Source organism: Scomber scombrus, chromosome 11 (assembly GCF_963691925.1).
Source record: "Scomber scombrus chromosome 11, fScoSco1.1, whole genome shotgun sequence".
NCBI lineage: Eukaryota > Metazoa > Chordata > Actinopteri > Scombriformes > Scombridae > Scomber > Scomber scombrus.
This window is the reverse complement of record NC_084980.1, coordinates 21,095,305-21,112,339: the sequence shown is the minus strand read 5'-3', so window position 1 is coordinate 21,112,339 and position 17,035 is coordinate 21,095,305. Positions and strand designations below refer to the sequence as shown.

The following is a 17,035-nucleotide window of genomic DNA, read 5'->3' as shown; positions in this document are numbered from 1 at the left end:
AATGTTCAAAGGGTTTATTTGACTGGGTAACTGGATGGGACTTTTTCAGGACTGCTGAATCAACTTCATACCTTGCTGGCACTTACCTTGAAAGGCACTGCTGGTTTGTAGTTTGGAGGCAAATCCCAGGTGAGGAGGACAGATGTTTTCATGACAGCTTTGACACCAAAGTTTAGGGTGGGAAAATCTAGGGTGGGAAAATCTTTCCATTAACATCTCAAGTAAAACATCTTGTACAACACGGAATGTAATCTCTGTGCGTAATTCAATTTCACACAACTGTACAGCAAGTAAACCCTTCAGTAAACAATGTGAACATATTCCACAGTGATACCTTATGACCAAACTTGACAACCCACAGGAGGGTTCAAAGAACATCAACAATCTCATTCACGCTTGTTTACAGATGACATAAAAATAGCCTTCATCTCCCTAAGCCTGTTCCATTTATTATACCACGTTCACAACAAGACATACACAACAGGCCGAGATCTCTGTGATAACCAATAGATGTATACGACAGTGGGAGTGGCACCATGTGTCTTAAAATAGGCATCACGCACAACTGGTTATAAATAAGAAATCATACATTTATAAGATTATAAAATGCACGAGGAGGTACACGCAGGGTACGGTTGAGATTTGTGTGTAATGGGAGGGAGGATGAGGAGGCATGGTAATGTGACTGTAGCGTGTAATGAGATTAGTACTCTATAAATCAATAAACACACTGCTGTACTGTACAGAGTGGTAGATGAGAAAGACATGGTACTGATAAAGACAGTTATAGAGAACAAAAACATAACAGGTGATGTAGTATATACGTATGGTGTGGGTAAGGTTGTGTGTGTGTGTGTGTGTGTGTGTAAGTGTACATTAGTGTGTGCCCTAGTTTACATGTTTGTGTATTAAACCCTGATATTATGTTTTCAAATCAAACATACCTAGTATGTTTTGGTATAAATGTCAGTCATGTGTCCTATCAATTATCCTACCATTTGACATGGTCCTGCTCTGGATGCTGGGGCTGAGGGGTCCCCCACCCTTGCTGGTGAATGCCTGCACCCGGATGTCATAAGTGGTGTCAGGATTAAGGCCCTGGATAGTCATGTGCCTGTCAGAAGTGCGGTTGGTGCTGTTCTGCTGACTGTTGATGTCTCTGTACACCACCACGTAGTATTGGATCTTGCCGTTCCTTTCGGGCAGCAGTGGGGGCTCCCATGTTAGCTGGGTGCTGGATTGGGTCAGTCCAGTGACTTGCAGGTTCAAGGGGAAGCCTGAGGGCACGTCTTCTGGGGTGTTGATCTCTTTTACATAGGCCTCACCGATGCCTGCTCGGTTACGAGCACCAAGGCGGAAGACGTAGGTGGCACCTTTATGCAATCCAGTGGCAGTGTAGTGATCTTCATTCTTCCCCAGCTCACGTGAGATGTAGGCGTCGTCATCAGTGCGCTTGTACTGCAGCTGGTAGCCCATCAACTCACCAACCATTTCCTTTGGCGGCTGCCATTGGATCAGCGCTGTGTTGCCCATAGTGGTGCTGATCATCATAGTGGGCTTGCCTGGCACTGAAAAAAGATTGAAGAATAAGTTGTGATGTAATTCTAATATGCAGGATTTATTTCAAACAATCCTGGGCGTTGAAGCTAACACATACTCTCAAATACAGAAGACAGAGGTTATCAGTTTTAAACCTTAAAGATGACAGTGTTCAGAGTAAACAGATAGCACATATACTATGTTTTACATAATAACCAAGATAAAACTGACTCTCACCTGCTCCAGTGGTGGTGATGACTTTAGCTTTACTACGTGCTCCATCTCCTTTTGTGGTGTATGCTGCTACAGTAACAGAGTAGGTGGTTTCAGAATGCAGTCCACTAATGATGGCCTCCTGCAAAAATGGAAAAACTGAGGTCAGAGGTTAAAAGGACCCATCAAGTTTGAGCGACCCCTCCTCAGGGCTAAAAAAAACAAACAAAGAAAAACAACCCAACCAACCCCTCTCACACAAGCGCCTTTTCCCCTCACAAAAACACACAAAGCCAAAAGAAATCAAAATCAGATTAAACACCCTTCTCCATCCACTTGTAGCTTCTTGATCAATTTGCCTATAACAGGAAACAAAACATTTAAAGCATTTAACAGCGAAGGCACACATACGGGACCAGGAACTTTTCTTAGTCAAGAAAAACTCCTGCACCCAATTGTAAGGCACACGCTGAACCCATTAACCAACAAACAAACCAGAACATCACCAGTGTGTCAGTGTTCATGCCTGCTGCATGGATAAGCATGAGATTATACCCAGAAGAGCTTAGGGTCATCATGCCTCTGCAGTTTATGAAAGCCCATTAAATTATACTTTTCAATGAGGGACATATTGTTAAATATATATATATAAGATAAATAAACATCAGAAAGATATAACACATTTTATATTTGTATTTACATTTTATATTTATTATGTACATGTTATCTAAGTATTCATTCTTTGATAAAATTGTAATGTTTTTTATCTAATATAATTAGATTCTTGGAAAATCTTATTGTCCTCTGGATTCCCACGTTAGCTGGGCTGAATGTTTAATTTCTCTACGCAAAAACACAGACACACTAAGGTGGTTGAATAAATCAGTAACTTAACAGTCAGTAAGGAACAAACAAGCGAACAGAAAAACAGCAACAATTGAACACACTGTTAATGGTAACCTGCTACAGTGCTGGCACTCACTTCACCAGACTGCATCAGTTTGAGTAAAAACACACCCACACACGCTGAGATTAAACTCTCTGAGCTTGAACAAAGCCCATACATAAACAGACACACGTACACACACTTGAATGCAAATACTCACCATAGTGCATATACTGTATATAAACATACAGTACCAGTCAAAAGTTTGGACACACTTTTCCATTCACATCAATGAGAAAGTGTGTCCAAACTTTTGACTGGTACTGTATGTGAAAGTATGCATGCACGTACAGACACACCGTAAATGTGCACATGTAAACACACACAATGGTACACACGGACATGAGCACACACTCGATACAAAGAACAAATTAATGCCTGCGGCATTGAGCACACATGCTGGAGTTGTCTGTTTCTGATTGGGGCCACCGAGAGGACGCATACACCAATGCCTACGAGCCTTCCTGCCGGAACTCCTCACAAACCTCTCGTACTCTTGGAGTATTATATGGATTTGCCCTAATGCTGTTTCTCTAACTAATGAAGTTTTAATTTCCTAACCATAGTAGAACATTTAACAGTCTATATAGGCCAACTCTGTTTGACAATGCTTTTTACTACCCCTCTCTTTAAGGGACATTTGGTGCTCCTGCACTAGCCTTTAGGAGAGACGGGGGGGGGGGGAGAAAGCTAAATTACTGTATCATAAAACCATTTTAACTTTATGGAGGAAGTCTCATTACTTTAATCATACAAAATGGCTTAAACAGTCTCAGCAGTGGCAGCCGCAGAGATCCTTTCCCCCCTTTTCTAGCAAGGTCGAATTGGGTCTAGCAACACTTTTGAAACTCAGCAGAAAATAGAAAAAGCAAGGCTTCAAAGTTTCCTTCCGAGCAAATGCTTAGAGCAGCACCAAAGGGCATTACAGAGATTATCAAGTCGACTAGTTATAGAAATGGATTCTTCTCTACAAGCCTCCCTACACCAATGTCCTCACTCGGGTAAAAACTGCCAGGGGAAATATGGGCAGCATTGTAAAAACAAATATATATATATGTTTCATAATTTTTTTCTTAATACACTGCATTTCTATTCGTTATTCATTGATTTGCATTACAAAATTAAATGAAAATTTAAATTTTTTAAAAACGTGAACAAGCCACAGGTCAACAAGACATGTTAATGTTTTTGCTGCTGACATCCGTCTGTGACTAGTCACACTACATTAGTTACATGGCACACAGATTGCAATCTTCTAAACATGGCTGCTAAAGAAATAATAAAGATGTGTGAACAGATGTCTTCCTCTGACAGCGTCTAGCTCTGTGTCTGTCAGGTGTTAATCAACATACAATTAAGAGGAGGCAAACCTGACTCATGCCATGTTGGTGTAGCTAAAGGAATCTGGCCATGTGTGCTGCTGTTTAACTGAGTGTAAGCACATGAATAAAACGATCTGTGCACATCCTGCTGCCTGATTTACAAAGTTTAAAAAAATAACCAGTGTTGCTACATAAACAGATTAACAAAAAAATAACAACAAAACATTCATCACTGGATTGATTAACTAGTTTTCTATATTTTGTGTCAGAGACAAAACCAGTTCTCAATTTTAAAGGACTATAAACCTATTTAAACAACTCATTTGCCCTTGTTGGAACATTATTCGTTATTCTGGCAGGTTTATATTAAATTTCCAAACAGGAACAATAAGTGGCTCTGCATTTATGCTAGTGCAATATGACGTCTAGAAGGTAATAAGCCATAACAAAGGGCTGCATGACAGCTAATGGAACAGTGAGCTGCCATCCAGGCAAATGAAAAGAACATGAAAGGCTGGTGGCAATCTTGGAGATGGGTGTTTCTGATAAAACACACGGCTCCTCCCCTCAGATAGACATGTCATCTGGAACAGTGGGGGAGACAGCAGGTTAGGCGAGCCTGATTAATGTCAGCATCACGCTGGGAAAGTGACACACAGCCTTTGACTGCACTGTACGCTCAATGACGAGGGGGGGGTGGTGGTTGCATGCTCAGTGCAGTAAGTGCCTCAGATTATTCGCGAATGCCCAGCTGTTACTATGAGTTTGTCTTATGGTAAAATCTTGAAATATTAGACTGGTACACAATCGTCAGTGGGAATAATCTTCATGCTTCGTGGATGTAGTAGCACACATATAAACATAAAACCCGAGGATCATTATGGCACACATCTCTTGCTGTGGTTATGATGGGGTTATGATATTTCACGAGGATTCACACTGAGTGGATTACAGGCATGGCACACAAAGAAACATACACAGAGACACAGACACACACACACACACACACACACACACACACACAACTCATAATCCAAATACAACAAACACAGCACCCCCAAACTGCAGAGGGGAGACGAGTCTGCCCTGCAAGACAACCCAGCAGCACACATGTGGGTTACTCACATGCTCGGTGGACTCCTCAATATTCCACTGATGGGAGAGAAGACACAGGACACAGGGCGGGGAGAGAAATGAGTCAGAGACAATACAACAGGCAACGAAAAAAAGCGCTTGACTTTTTTTCGCTCAAAGACAGATGAATGTAGGTGTCAAGAAAGTCATGCAGTATAAAAAAAACACACACACACACAGGGAGAGTGTGATGGAAGAGAAGTAAAAGAAGGAAGGCAACTTGAGTGGCATAAAACAAATTGTGTATCTAAGTTGAGCAATGTTGGGGAAATTCATTATTGCTTATGATGCACTGCCTTGTGTCTCATTTGCTTATGAATCTAATAAAATCTCTCTCTCCCTTAATCACAGACCACACCTATTCAGTATGATAACTATCTCGCTGTGGACATCTCTGAAGCGTTTCCTCGTTCCTTAGTGAAATGGCGGCAGGGCCTTTTATTCATTATATTTCAATATGTTTTCAAAATGTTCTCCTAGTTCGCTGTGCTTGTCCAAGTGATTCCTGGGGGAAGTGAAAGCCCATTTCGTGCTGCTGGGCTCCGTCGATGCCGAGCGTGAAATCCTATTACCAGTGCCGCTATGCTAGCCCTGTGACATCAAACCCCATCGATGCAGAACGCAACGGCTGGCGTTTACCAGCAACGTGCTCCACAGTTCAGCTACTGCAGAGGTGTTCACTGATGGGTGGCCTGGTTGACAAGGGGCAGGAGAGATGACACTGGTGGCACTGATGACGGACAAAGTGGAGAACAGAGAAGGGGCGTGGGTGGAGGCTGAACAGGTTAAGGGTGGTGATGACGAGCAATTTCATTTGAACATTAGGGTAACATTACTACCGTAACTGGGGAGGTGAGGTGGTGGAGTTTGGAAAGTGATAATGCTGTAATATGACAGGACTAGGAAAGGAGATGAAAGATCTGGTCATGCCAAAAACTGTATTTAACCATCAAGAATTGTAGTTTATAGGTTGGTTCACCTAAATTACGAAAAAAAAGCCATGATAGTTTAGATAGTCCAGATTTAGAGAAATCCATCTGAGATTTCTGTTGCCTTGTGAATACAATAGAGGAGAAGCAATGGGACTGTAAGCTCAAGCAGTTATATATAATATTACTAAACCCTAAATCCTGGGAGAACCACAACAAGAAATAACTACGTCAATTTGTCTGATTTTCTGAATAAGCTTAAGTTTGTACTTACTGAATACCACGTAGACAAATATATATGTGTAGGATTTAATTTAGAAATGGATATCCCAATCATAATGTGGGTCAGAAAAATAGCAATTACATATTTTTTTCTCAAATTATTCATAATATTCATATTCATACAGACAGATATCTCAAAACTTGGGCAAATAACAAACACAGACAAAGGGAAAAAGCTTCACACATGCAACTGATTCATTATACACTGGAGGGATGGTGTTCATCATCCTCCATTGACTTTTGTCATATAAAAAGACAAAAGACCCAACTCCTCCGCCCACCTCCCTGTGGATGGGTCTTTATCACCAACCAGTTTAGTGAAGCATGAGCTCTTATGGTCCCAGTTGTGACTGGTCGAGACACATGGCACATCAAAAACTGCTGCCTCATGCTCCCCTGACATGGCGGGGCACTAAAGAGTACCATTTAAGAACAGCTGCTACTTTAATCCATGAATAACAGTTTGCGACGTGCCTAATTGCTTAATTTGTTTACCGTCAACTTCACTCAGTATGTCAACAGAGCAGCGAACACATTAAGGTTCACAAGAGTTCCTATCTCATCTTGGGCTTAATCCCTTTCTATCGCAACTGTTTTTGCTTTCTGTTTAAATCCATGGGAGAATTATAAATTATCTCCCATTTATATTTCGAATGCCAACGCAAGCTGAAAACACATCATTGCTGATAAGCGTCGTTTGTGGAAACGGAGCGGTATAATTTGCAGGCGGGTGAATGCAAATGTGATGACATGGGCTGAGATGTGTGGCTATAAAAATGGGAACGAGGGAGGAACGAGTGATGTGGAAGAGAAGGAGCTGTCATGATTGATGGAGTGAAACGGGCTGAGGTGCTTCTTTTCTCTTTTTTTTTCAATTCTCATTCAACTTCAATCTGAGGCCATAGAGGCAATGAAGCATTGCCTCGCTAGCTCGTACAAGCTGGCATGCAGAAATGCACACACAACACAAAACGCATGAGTGGCCAAACAAAATGAACCTGGAAAAGTAGCGCTGAATGAAGGCAAACTTGTGCGGAAAATGTAAAGAACCACAGACAGTGGCTAATGCCTTCAAACTCAATCACATCATTTTCTGCCAACTTTTATGGATGTGCAATATGAAAAACATGAGCCTAGAGGTTGCTGCGAGTGCATAGTGCTGGAGCAGGCTCTGTGGTGTGGAGTTGCCCACTCAGGTTCAGGCCACTTTCCCAACAGAAATATGGTTGGAAAAGGGGTTGATAACATCACACTGTTAACATGGCCTCTGGTTTAAATTTAGCAGGGAAATGAGGGCGCTGTGTGGGCTCCTGCTTGAAAAGAAAAGAGGCGCTTAAACCACCCACGCACAGGCAAGCTCTCCTAGCTCTCCTCCCAGCATTGCAGCTAACCCTGAGAGAGGGTGAAGAGGAGAGAAGGGGCCAGAGACAGAGAGAGAAAGAGATACAAAGAGAACAAAAAAAAGGGGAGAGGTCATAGCAATTTTGACAGGATCTGCAATCCAATCAGTCGACTAAGATATGTGATTGAAGTCAATGGTGAGGTTGTCGTATGTTCTATGAGAGCTGTGGAAACTTTGGATTTTTCTTTTCTTCCTGGCAGACATACCCTGCATCTAATGCAGGTGAAAGGGCGGATATGGAACTGATTTCACAACACATTAGACAAATTCTTGAGAGAAACACTATGGGATGTGCCAAGACAGAGGAAAATTGTTCTTTTTTTCTTTTATTCATCACCAATTACAGGTGTGCGTATGAGGGATTTGCGTGAGTCTAGGGTGAGTCATGAACTTTTCTCAGCCAGCTGGAACACCTACTACAAGGTTGATCTAAACAGTGAGCATGTTTGCTCATGTTATCTGCGTTGTTTTTTCCACCTGTTGTTGGGCTACGTGAATGGAAATATGCGTGAGAAAAGGAGGGATTGTTCTAAAACCAGTTGGGCGAATGTGGATAAGGTAGGGTCGGCTGACTGTGTGGTCCTTAATGATGCCTGGGCAAGTCCTTGCAGGTTGGTTCAATGCTGTCTCATAGAAAGAAATCTGTTGAGATGACTCAATCAAGGGTAACCAACCTGCACACAAGGCACTGGTAATTACTCAACTGACTTCTCAGGCAGGAAGTGTGTAAATGGGGGCCACAAGAAGAAGGGAGGGTAGTTGGAGGGGAGGAGAGGAAAAAAACATAGAAGAGGGGAAATATAGGTTTCTGCCAGGAAGGGGACAGCAAGTTTGAGAGATGTCCTGGACACCAAACTGGAACATGAGAGCAATCCTGAGCGCCAAATTGCAGTTTGTCTTTGTGTTTATTGTGTGAACCTGGCACAAATGAGACATGGCAGGGAATATTGTTTGCACAACAAGTAGGGTCATGTTCAGTTCAATTTTCATAATGCAAAACAAAGTCCCGCTGAACATGTCGACATGAGAAAAACACTTCCAGGAAGACAAGCAGCCACCATGTTTTTCTTTTGTTCCAGACCAAACGATGCTGCCGTGGCTGTCAAGCACTCTAGTACACAGTCAGATAACAATGAACTGTCACCGGCAGATGCCAGAAACTACTGCTGTAAAACAAAGGTGTTGGACTGTGTTTGGGAGTTGAGGGCAGACTATTTGGCCAGGTGTACAGATGCTGCCAGGTGACATCATCCAAGGCGTCTCTTATTCTCTTGTACACTCTTACCCTGAGCTCTGTCTGTCAAAAATGTATGTTAATTTTATACATACAAAGGCTGAAGAGTCTCATGTAAAATGTGCCACTTGGGTGACTTTATCACAGAGTGCCCTATTACAGAGCTTTGATCCATAGGCTTTTCTTAGCGCCACTTGGGGTGTATAGTAGCACATCTGTCATGTCGCTTTAGGTTCATGATGAATTATTTTGCTGTTACAATTAAACATCAATATATAGAGGCCAAAACAATTTCAAACAGACAAAAATTTCAAATAGACCAAAATATAAATGTTGCAATTATCTAAGCTAAAATCTAATATCTCATATGACAAATCTAAAATCTAAAAACCGCTGTCATTTAGTGATCTGCATATATAGGGGACTGGTGATTTCTTGTCACTCCAAGATGACAGTGTTTCCTCCACTGCATATAAGTCTGATCAGCAAACACTGCTCAGAGACACATGCAAGGCTGTTTTTGTTCAGAGGTGTTCCTGTGGCCACGGAGTGCTTACTTGTTCAAATTAGATGTTTTTGTTGGAGGCCATCAAGGGTGCGATTGAATGCATGTTCGCGCAAATGTTACTCGCGGCAAACAATCACAAGGAGGCTCTTAAGTTGGTCTCTCCTCTCCCAAAGAGAGGGAAAAAGTGAGTGTGGGGTTTTTGATTTTAAGATATTCATGAATTTCTGAATCCCTCTTAAGGATTACAATCTCTCATCCATCTCATGGTGTCGCACGGCTTTGGGCGATTTGAAGCCGCCTGCATTAATGTGCAAAGGGTGGCATCAGGAATATAACTCTAATTTATAAACATGGTAACAAGGCAGTGCATATGTATTACTGCTAAAAACCAAAAGAGAGGTGCATTGATTGCACTAAGCCCTATCCTGATGTAACACTGATACATCAGGATAATATTTAATAGCTAATACTGTAGAATTAGAATGGATCTTGTTATGACAGCTAATCCAAAGCTGTGGGAGCAGGGTACCAATTTAGAGTCAAATGTCACATGGGGAGAAAGATGGAAAAAAGAGAGGGGGTGGTGGGGTGGGCTGCTGCAGTCGACAGAAAGAAAATTCCATGCGTGTCACCTGGCATGGGGGAAATGAAGTGTGAAGTCAGAGAATGGAGGGGAATAGGGGAGTGATGGAGAATGAACATAATGGGAAATGAACATAAGACAGCGACAGTGAAAGAGAGACAGAAAACCTGGACATGATTAAGGTGTCACCCAGTACCTGTGCCTCTGGCAAAGCCACGTCCATGATGTTAGGCTGGCCTCGTGGTTCACCGTTTTCGAGCCGGGAGAAGATGACCTGGTATCCTCGGATTTGGCCGTGCTGTTTCACCTGCAGAGGCGGCTTCCAGGTGACTCGAATGGCTGTTGAGTTTACGGCTTCAACCTCCAGCTTCCTGGGAGGTGCTCCCGGCACTGGTATCCAGAAGAGGAAGGGATTGAGGGAAGACAGAATTCAAGAGTAAGACAGATAGAGAGAGATGAGAGAGAGAGGAGAGAGGAAAGAGTCAAAACTGCTGAGCGAGTGATTTCGTTCAGTTCACTGTGTTTTGTGATGAGAAGCCAAAAACTATCAAACTAATGACTCCTGAGTTTTTATAGACTTGGGTGCTCAGGAGAAGGAAGTGATACTTGAATTGGCTATGAATCATAATAATCTCTTCTCAATTCAGATCTTCTATGTCTACTGTGTCCCCAAAACACACTATGCAGGACAGCATGTGGTCTAGTGATGTCTGTAATGCCCTTAATTTTGGTATCGGAATTAGCTGTGTTGCGGCAAACTTCAAACACAGTAATTATAGACGACTCTCTCTAAGGAGTAGCTGCTCTCTATCATACTGCAAACAAAACGAGGAACGAGTGAGGAAAAACGAGAGAAGAGCGGTAGAATGGAGAGGGGGAGTTCTGCTCCTCCTTTATTCCAGAGAAGAGAGGAAAGAAAACTGGAGGACATTCAAGCAGTGAAAGAACAGGGAAGTGGTGCCGAGTGTAAGCCCAAGGTGATGAGCCTTAACCTACCACAGATGTAAAGTTTTAAAGTTATAGAGGACAAGCTGGAAGAAGGAAAAAAGAGAAGGTGAACCCTTTTGCAAACACTACCATCACTTTAACTTGTAACTGATCAACAGGACACAGAGAAATGTGCAGTAATAGTAGTTGAAGAAAACAGTGACAGGCAGCCGTGAGCAACAGAGATGTGAAGAGTCTGAGAGGACTCTACTTCAGGGGAGGTGTCAACCTACCATCCTCTTTGGTTCTCATCCTCACTGGGGCACTCTCAGGGCCCGGGCCCACGTCAGTGTGTGCCCTCACCCACACCTGATACTCAGTCCACTTCTCCAGGCCCTCCAGCACATAGCTGGTAGCTTCTGCACCGATGCCCGCCACCTCATGTCGCTCCGTGTCCTCTCCAGTCAAGGCCTGGTAGCTGACTGTGTAGCGCACAATGGCGCCGTGGCGACTAGCGGCGGGCGGTGCCACCCAACTCACCTTGAGGCTAGTGGAGCTGAGGCTGACCAGATGTACCTCCTGAGGGGGGGCAGATGGGGCTGCAGGGGAAGGGGAGCACAACCACACGAATGGGAGCACAGATCAAGCAAACAAAAAGTAAACTAAAACACAGGCAAACATAAGGCAAAACAATGGAAGCTTTTTTAAAGTGGTCAATATAAAAATGAAAATGTATCATTCAAATTGGCAATTTAATATTTTTTTTAGGTTCCTGTCTACAGGGACCTTACAAAATCTGGCTCCATAGTTTTCTTGCTTATCTTCCACATTCACCTACAGAGAAGCTTTTTTGTATTTTTTCAAAGGAAATAAAAACTGTAAAGTGGCAGTAGTCAATTTGGTGAAAACAAAAAAAGTCTGTTGAAATACTGGACTACAGCTTTCATATACGTGACATCAATGTACTGCCAGGCTATTCCATGTGTTGGCTTTGTCCTCCTCCTTGTACTAAACCTTTTACCAAAAGTCTATTTTTGAGTTACTTTCCGAGCGGGTGAGATTCATACATTATTTGCACAAATACTGTAGGTGACAAATTTAATGATATTACAGTACAGGCTCGAATATGACATTTTCATTTTTATATTGAATACAGAAAGATTCCATACAAAACAGGATGCTGTCTCTGGACTGAGAGATTGACTGCAAAAACGCATTACCAGCCTGCTGTTGAAGCCGTGTTTGGTGCTACATTTATGCGAGACCATGAAACAGGGTGGGGTGAACAGAATATAAAATATGCCAAATTTTTACAAGGTAATGTTTTCATAAAGATGTAATTTTCCCCTAACTACCATCTCTGCTGCTTCTCGCAGTATGCATAAGAAGCAATAAACCGGCCACCATAGATGTGCAAGTGTGTGAATAAGTGCTTGACAGTGTTGACTGGTGTTCACACATTGATGAAGAAGCTCTGGCCTTAACAGTTTTGTCAGACACTGCTCAGAGCTGCAGTGGAGATATAGCAGGCTGTCTCAGAAGTAAAAAAAGCAAACATTTCATTAGTAATAATAGTTATGAACATTCCAGCCAGTGTCAACATCTGGTTTGTAGCCACTGCACTGGAAAACAATCTTATTATGGTTATCAGATTAGACAAATTCCTAAATGATACAAGTTTACTCCACAGCATGGTGCTCTGTCATTAATTCTCTGATTTGAAAAGCCAGAATGGAACCAGCAACATTGCAGCTATATGTTTTTTGTCTTACATCTGTTGGTCCAACAGGCTATCATTAATAATATTTTATTCAATATTCAGTGTCATCATACCAGACTCTGTTATATTCTGTCCAACTCACCCTGGTATGTTTCATTGTCACAAATCTCTCTTGCATTTGTGCAGAAAGTGAAGAAAGATGAACAGCATATACAGTATAATGTGTCAATATGGAGCTACTAATCTTTAGCTACACCTCCCCAGTTGGGAATAATATGATTACTGCAAATGAATACGATTACATTATTTACAACAGCCACGGTATAATATACAAGCAAACTCTCAAGTCCAGAGGTAAAAACTGAAAACCAATTAACAATTTTAAAAAGGGGAACAAAAACACAGAATAGGTATACAATAGCATTCACATATTTCATGCATCTAACTCAATCACGAATCTATTCAACTCTACAAAAAATAAAATGAACCAAGGAAATAAAATTCAAAGCAGTGTTCTTACACAGCATGCCCATGAAATGTCCTTTTTAATAAGCAGAGCAATGAACAGTGAGTTCAAATATGAACCTAATAAACTAATACCAGAAGATGAAAATCCACCTTTTCAAAACAGTGGGGCTCAGCAAATGAGAGGTGAGTCTCATCAAGTGGTCCCTGATCCACAAGAGAGTGATCAGAAAACTACAAAGACCTGACAACCCCAGATATATAAAAAGGTGGTGAAAGGCTGAATTGAAACAATACAGATGATTTATGGAGTAAATTGTAATGAATCTGCTAGATCAAAGTCAAACAGGGATGCCACAGGAAATACATATGTCTCAAAGTCATAGAGAGCGAGACAAAGAGTGGGCAGATAGTGATTAACAGAACAAAGATAGAATTAGAGATGAAGATGATATATTACCACTATCTATATCTCCTTTTTTAATGCAAAAGCATTTAAAAAAAATCATTTTTTACTTTGTTTATTTAGGGTATATCCACACATATTACTGAAGTGAGTCTGAGTTAACTGAGTTTCACTTAAAATGGAAAATTGTATAATAACTGATCATAACTAAAAATATAGACATATTCTTAGTCTGACTTTAATGTCATTAATCATGTAAAAAATCATCAACATAAAAGTATTTATAAGTTATAAGTTATACAATATTCTCTTGTTCAAAATCTGTTCAATTATCTTAACCTCTTTAATGTTTATATTTCCGATCCTGTTTCAGGTAAAGTAGAAAGCAACTTTTACAGGCTGTGAGCTGACTGGTAGACTGAGGTGTTAGACTATATATAAACAGAAGAATATATGAATATGGCTCAGTTATGTTCATTGCTCTGCATCTCTAAAACATGATATGAAACATTTGAATACAGCACTAGAAAATGTCACACTTTCCCAGTGTCTGCTTGCCTCAGAACCTTCCTTAGGCTGAGGCTTATTTTATGCACACTGCTTGAAATCCAAATTCTGTTCTCCACAATCTTTGACCTTGTGTCTCCTGCTATCAGGGGGCTCAAGAACACAGACTCATCATCACTCATGATCATGACTGACAATTATATAACTCAGTGGTTGTCAAATGTGTTAAATCTTGTCTGTCCTAATGGACAAAGACTTCAAAAAGATATATACCCATAATTGACCACTCTGTTCTATTATTTTCTATTGTAATACATTGTGGATATGCATTTTAATGTGCATCTTTACTGTCCATCTTGCTTTGTTTTGGAAATTATTTGACACATTTAAAAAGTTGCCTATTTAAAATGTACCAATATAATTTTCAGTCTACTGGCTAAATCATTTGTTGTCCATGTAAACTGCAATGCATTTGTTGCAAAGCATCTGTTGTCAAGACAACACCTCACCGGCCCCATGAAGACAAGAGAGAGAACCAGAGCCAAACACACAAAACAAACCAAACAAGACAAGGTTAAAACCTAGTATATGGACTGTGTATAGTCAATGTGGAAAATTGTGGCCAATTTGTCACAGGGATAGTCAGTGGTAGAGTCTTTATAGTGAATTTCTTGATATTCTCTCACTCTGACAGCCGTCTCTGTTTCTCTGTGCAGGTGTCTGTCCAGTATTATCTTGTATTGCAGTTGGTAATGTAACATCACCTACTGTAGTCTATAATATTCTCTCTTCTAACATCTGTGACAGTCACATGACCAATTTTTGTTTTTCTTCCTTATCTATAGACAGTTGAGAAACAGTCAGTGTTGCATCTTTAAAACAACCCCCAACCCTACAGGAGGGGTCTCATCAATTTGGTCCATACAGATTACATGAGCACCCTGCATGAGGTGGTATAGCCATGGTGCCACCACAGCAAAAATTCAGCAGTCAGTTGGCATAGAGTGACATTTTGAGTGCTGACACTTTAAAAGCACATAATGATATGAGGCAATATAACACAGCACAGCTCACAAATGTGGGAACAAGACACATTAAACGTACCTTTGACACTAAACACAGGGCCTGCCCTCTGATAGACGGACAGGAGTGTTAGTGTTGGGGACAGGGGGGAGGTGGTGGAAGTGTGAAGCTGACTGGGATGGCTGCACTGACAGCATTTTATGTTGTGCTGAAATTGACTTGGCATTCAAGTTGCCCACGCTGTCTGACTTTAACCTCCATGTAACCCAACTTTTTCCTGCTCTGAAAATAATGACCTCAACCTGCACCAGCCGGCTGTGGGTGACTTTTCTTTGCTCGAAATCACTGGTTAGTGGACAACGAGGAGATAAAACAGATGAGAGAGACAACACAAGAAAAAGATTATTGACTTACTGGACTGGGCAGTGCGAACTTCTATGGGCTGAGTGTAGACGCCTAAACCCATCTCAGAACGGGCTGCCAGCGAGAAATGGTACAGAGTGTCAGGCTTCAGACCATCCACAGCATATGAGCCCGCTGGGTTGAAGGACACATGGAGCTGGAAGGTTCAGAATTAGACAAACATTTGCCACTGAATCAGAGAGAGTCACACAGGTTCTTCCTTGTGTTGAGCTATGGGACTTACAGTAATAGTATTTGTTGTAGTGATTTGAGATTGAGAATCTCAATTAAAACCCTAAAACCTAAAACATAAAAACAAAGTAGAGCAGAGCAACTTGTTCTCCAACTAGTGGTTGAGCAGAGTTTAACTGATGGCCACTGCATCCAAAGTCCAAAGCACACAATAACTGTGCTGTCTGTTATTACAGTAAATCTTTCTTATCAGCTAGGGAGCTGACTGCATTACTACAACAACATTGCTTCAGCCAAGGCTTCCCATTCAGAGAAATTGCATCATAAAGTGCAAGAATCATTTGTCTGCAATCTCACAGCAGAATATGAGAAAAGTGTCAAGTAGACAGACAGACAGACAGAGAGACAGAGAGACAGAGAGACAGAGAGACAGACAGACAGACAGACAGACAGACAGACAGACAGATGGATAGAAACACAGGTCATAAAAAGGCAACAACTTTATGTTGTTATTCTAACCTTGTTGTCCGAGCCATTCTCCCAGTACTGCAGCTCATACTTAGTGATGGGGTCCTGTACGGGCCACAGCCATGTTAGCACGATGCGGGTGTCCAACTCGGCTTCAGCTTCAAAGCTGGACGGCTGGGCAGGGACTGGGTAAAGAGGGGCAAAAGGACTGAAGTTAAATGGGACATATTTCAGAAGATTTCTTTTTTATTATATAGCAGGACTAGGTGCGATACATATATTGTGAAGTATCAGAAAGTATCAAAAGGCTCAGTCCACAGAGAAATGCACACAGCCGTATTCAAAAACTGTGCCTTTAAACAAGCAATTAGGACTTCCATAAAGTTGTTACAACTACACACTCTGCGTTTCCCCTACCATTGCCTTGGAGGGGTGACCAGGCCCCTCCTGAAAGAAATAAAATATGTTTGTGTATGTTATTTATCTCATTTATGCGTACTTGTTTCATTACAGCTCAGTGTGAGAGTCCCTACTGCCATTTATTATGACGCTAGGTTCTCTCCTCTCCTCTGCTCTCTGTGTTTCATTGGGGGCAGGGCTTACACAAACACACGAAGAAACACAGAAGAGAGAGGGTTGCAGAGGAAACACTGCACAGTTGTTGGATGTCAGGAAGCACATTTGTCATTGCACAGCCTTCCCAAGGTTGGATAACATTATCCTCAGTAGTGGCCGTCGCAATTTAAAACCCTAGTTTGACTTAGCTACAGTAAGCTACAAGCCGTTGCCCGTGGTTGCCATGGGCATGCATCACTCAGAAAACAGTAGTCAGC

At 41.6% G+C, this 17,035-nt stretch overlaps 1 protein-coding gene across 4 annotated transcripts in view; it reads right to left on the bottom strand.

Annotated features, from left to right (window-relative positions):
• LOC133990931 (receptor-type tyrosine-protein phosphatase F) overlaps positions 1-17,035 on the bottom strand; it is a 177,747-nt gene that overhangs the window by 40,467 nt on the left and 120,245 nt on the right. For all 4 annotated transcript variants that reach the window (XM_062429355.1, XM_062429357.1, XM_062429356.1 and 1 more), the window contains 7 exons: positions 16,254-16,387; positions 15,555-15,699; positions 11,313-11,618; positions 10,289-10,482; positions 1,777-1,894; positions 996-1,568; positions 87-187 (listed from right to left, as the gene is read on the bottom strand). In XM_062429355.1, coding sequence (XP_062285339.1) covers positions 87-187; positions 996-1,568; positions 1,777-1,894; positions 10,289-10,482; positions 11,313-11,618; positions 15,555-15,699; positions 16,254-16,387 — 1,571 coding nt within the window. The remainder of the gene's footprint in view (positions 1-86; positions 188-995; positions 1,569-1,776; positions 1,895-10,288; positions 10,483-11,312; positions 11,619-15,554; positions 15,700-16,253; positions 16,388-17,035) is intronic.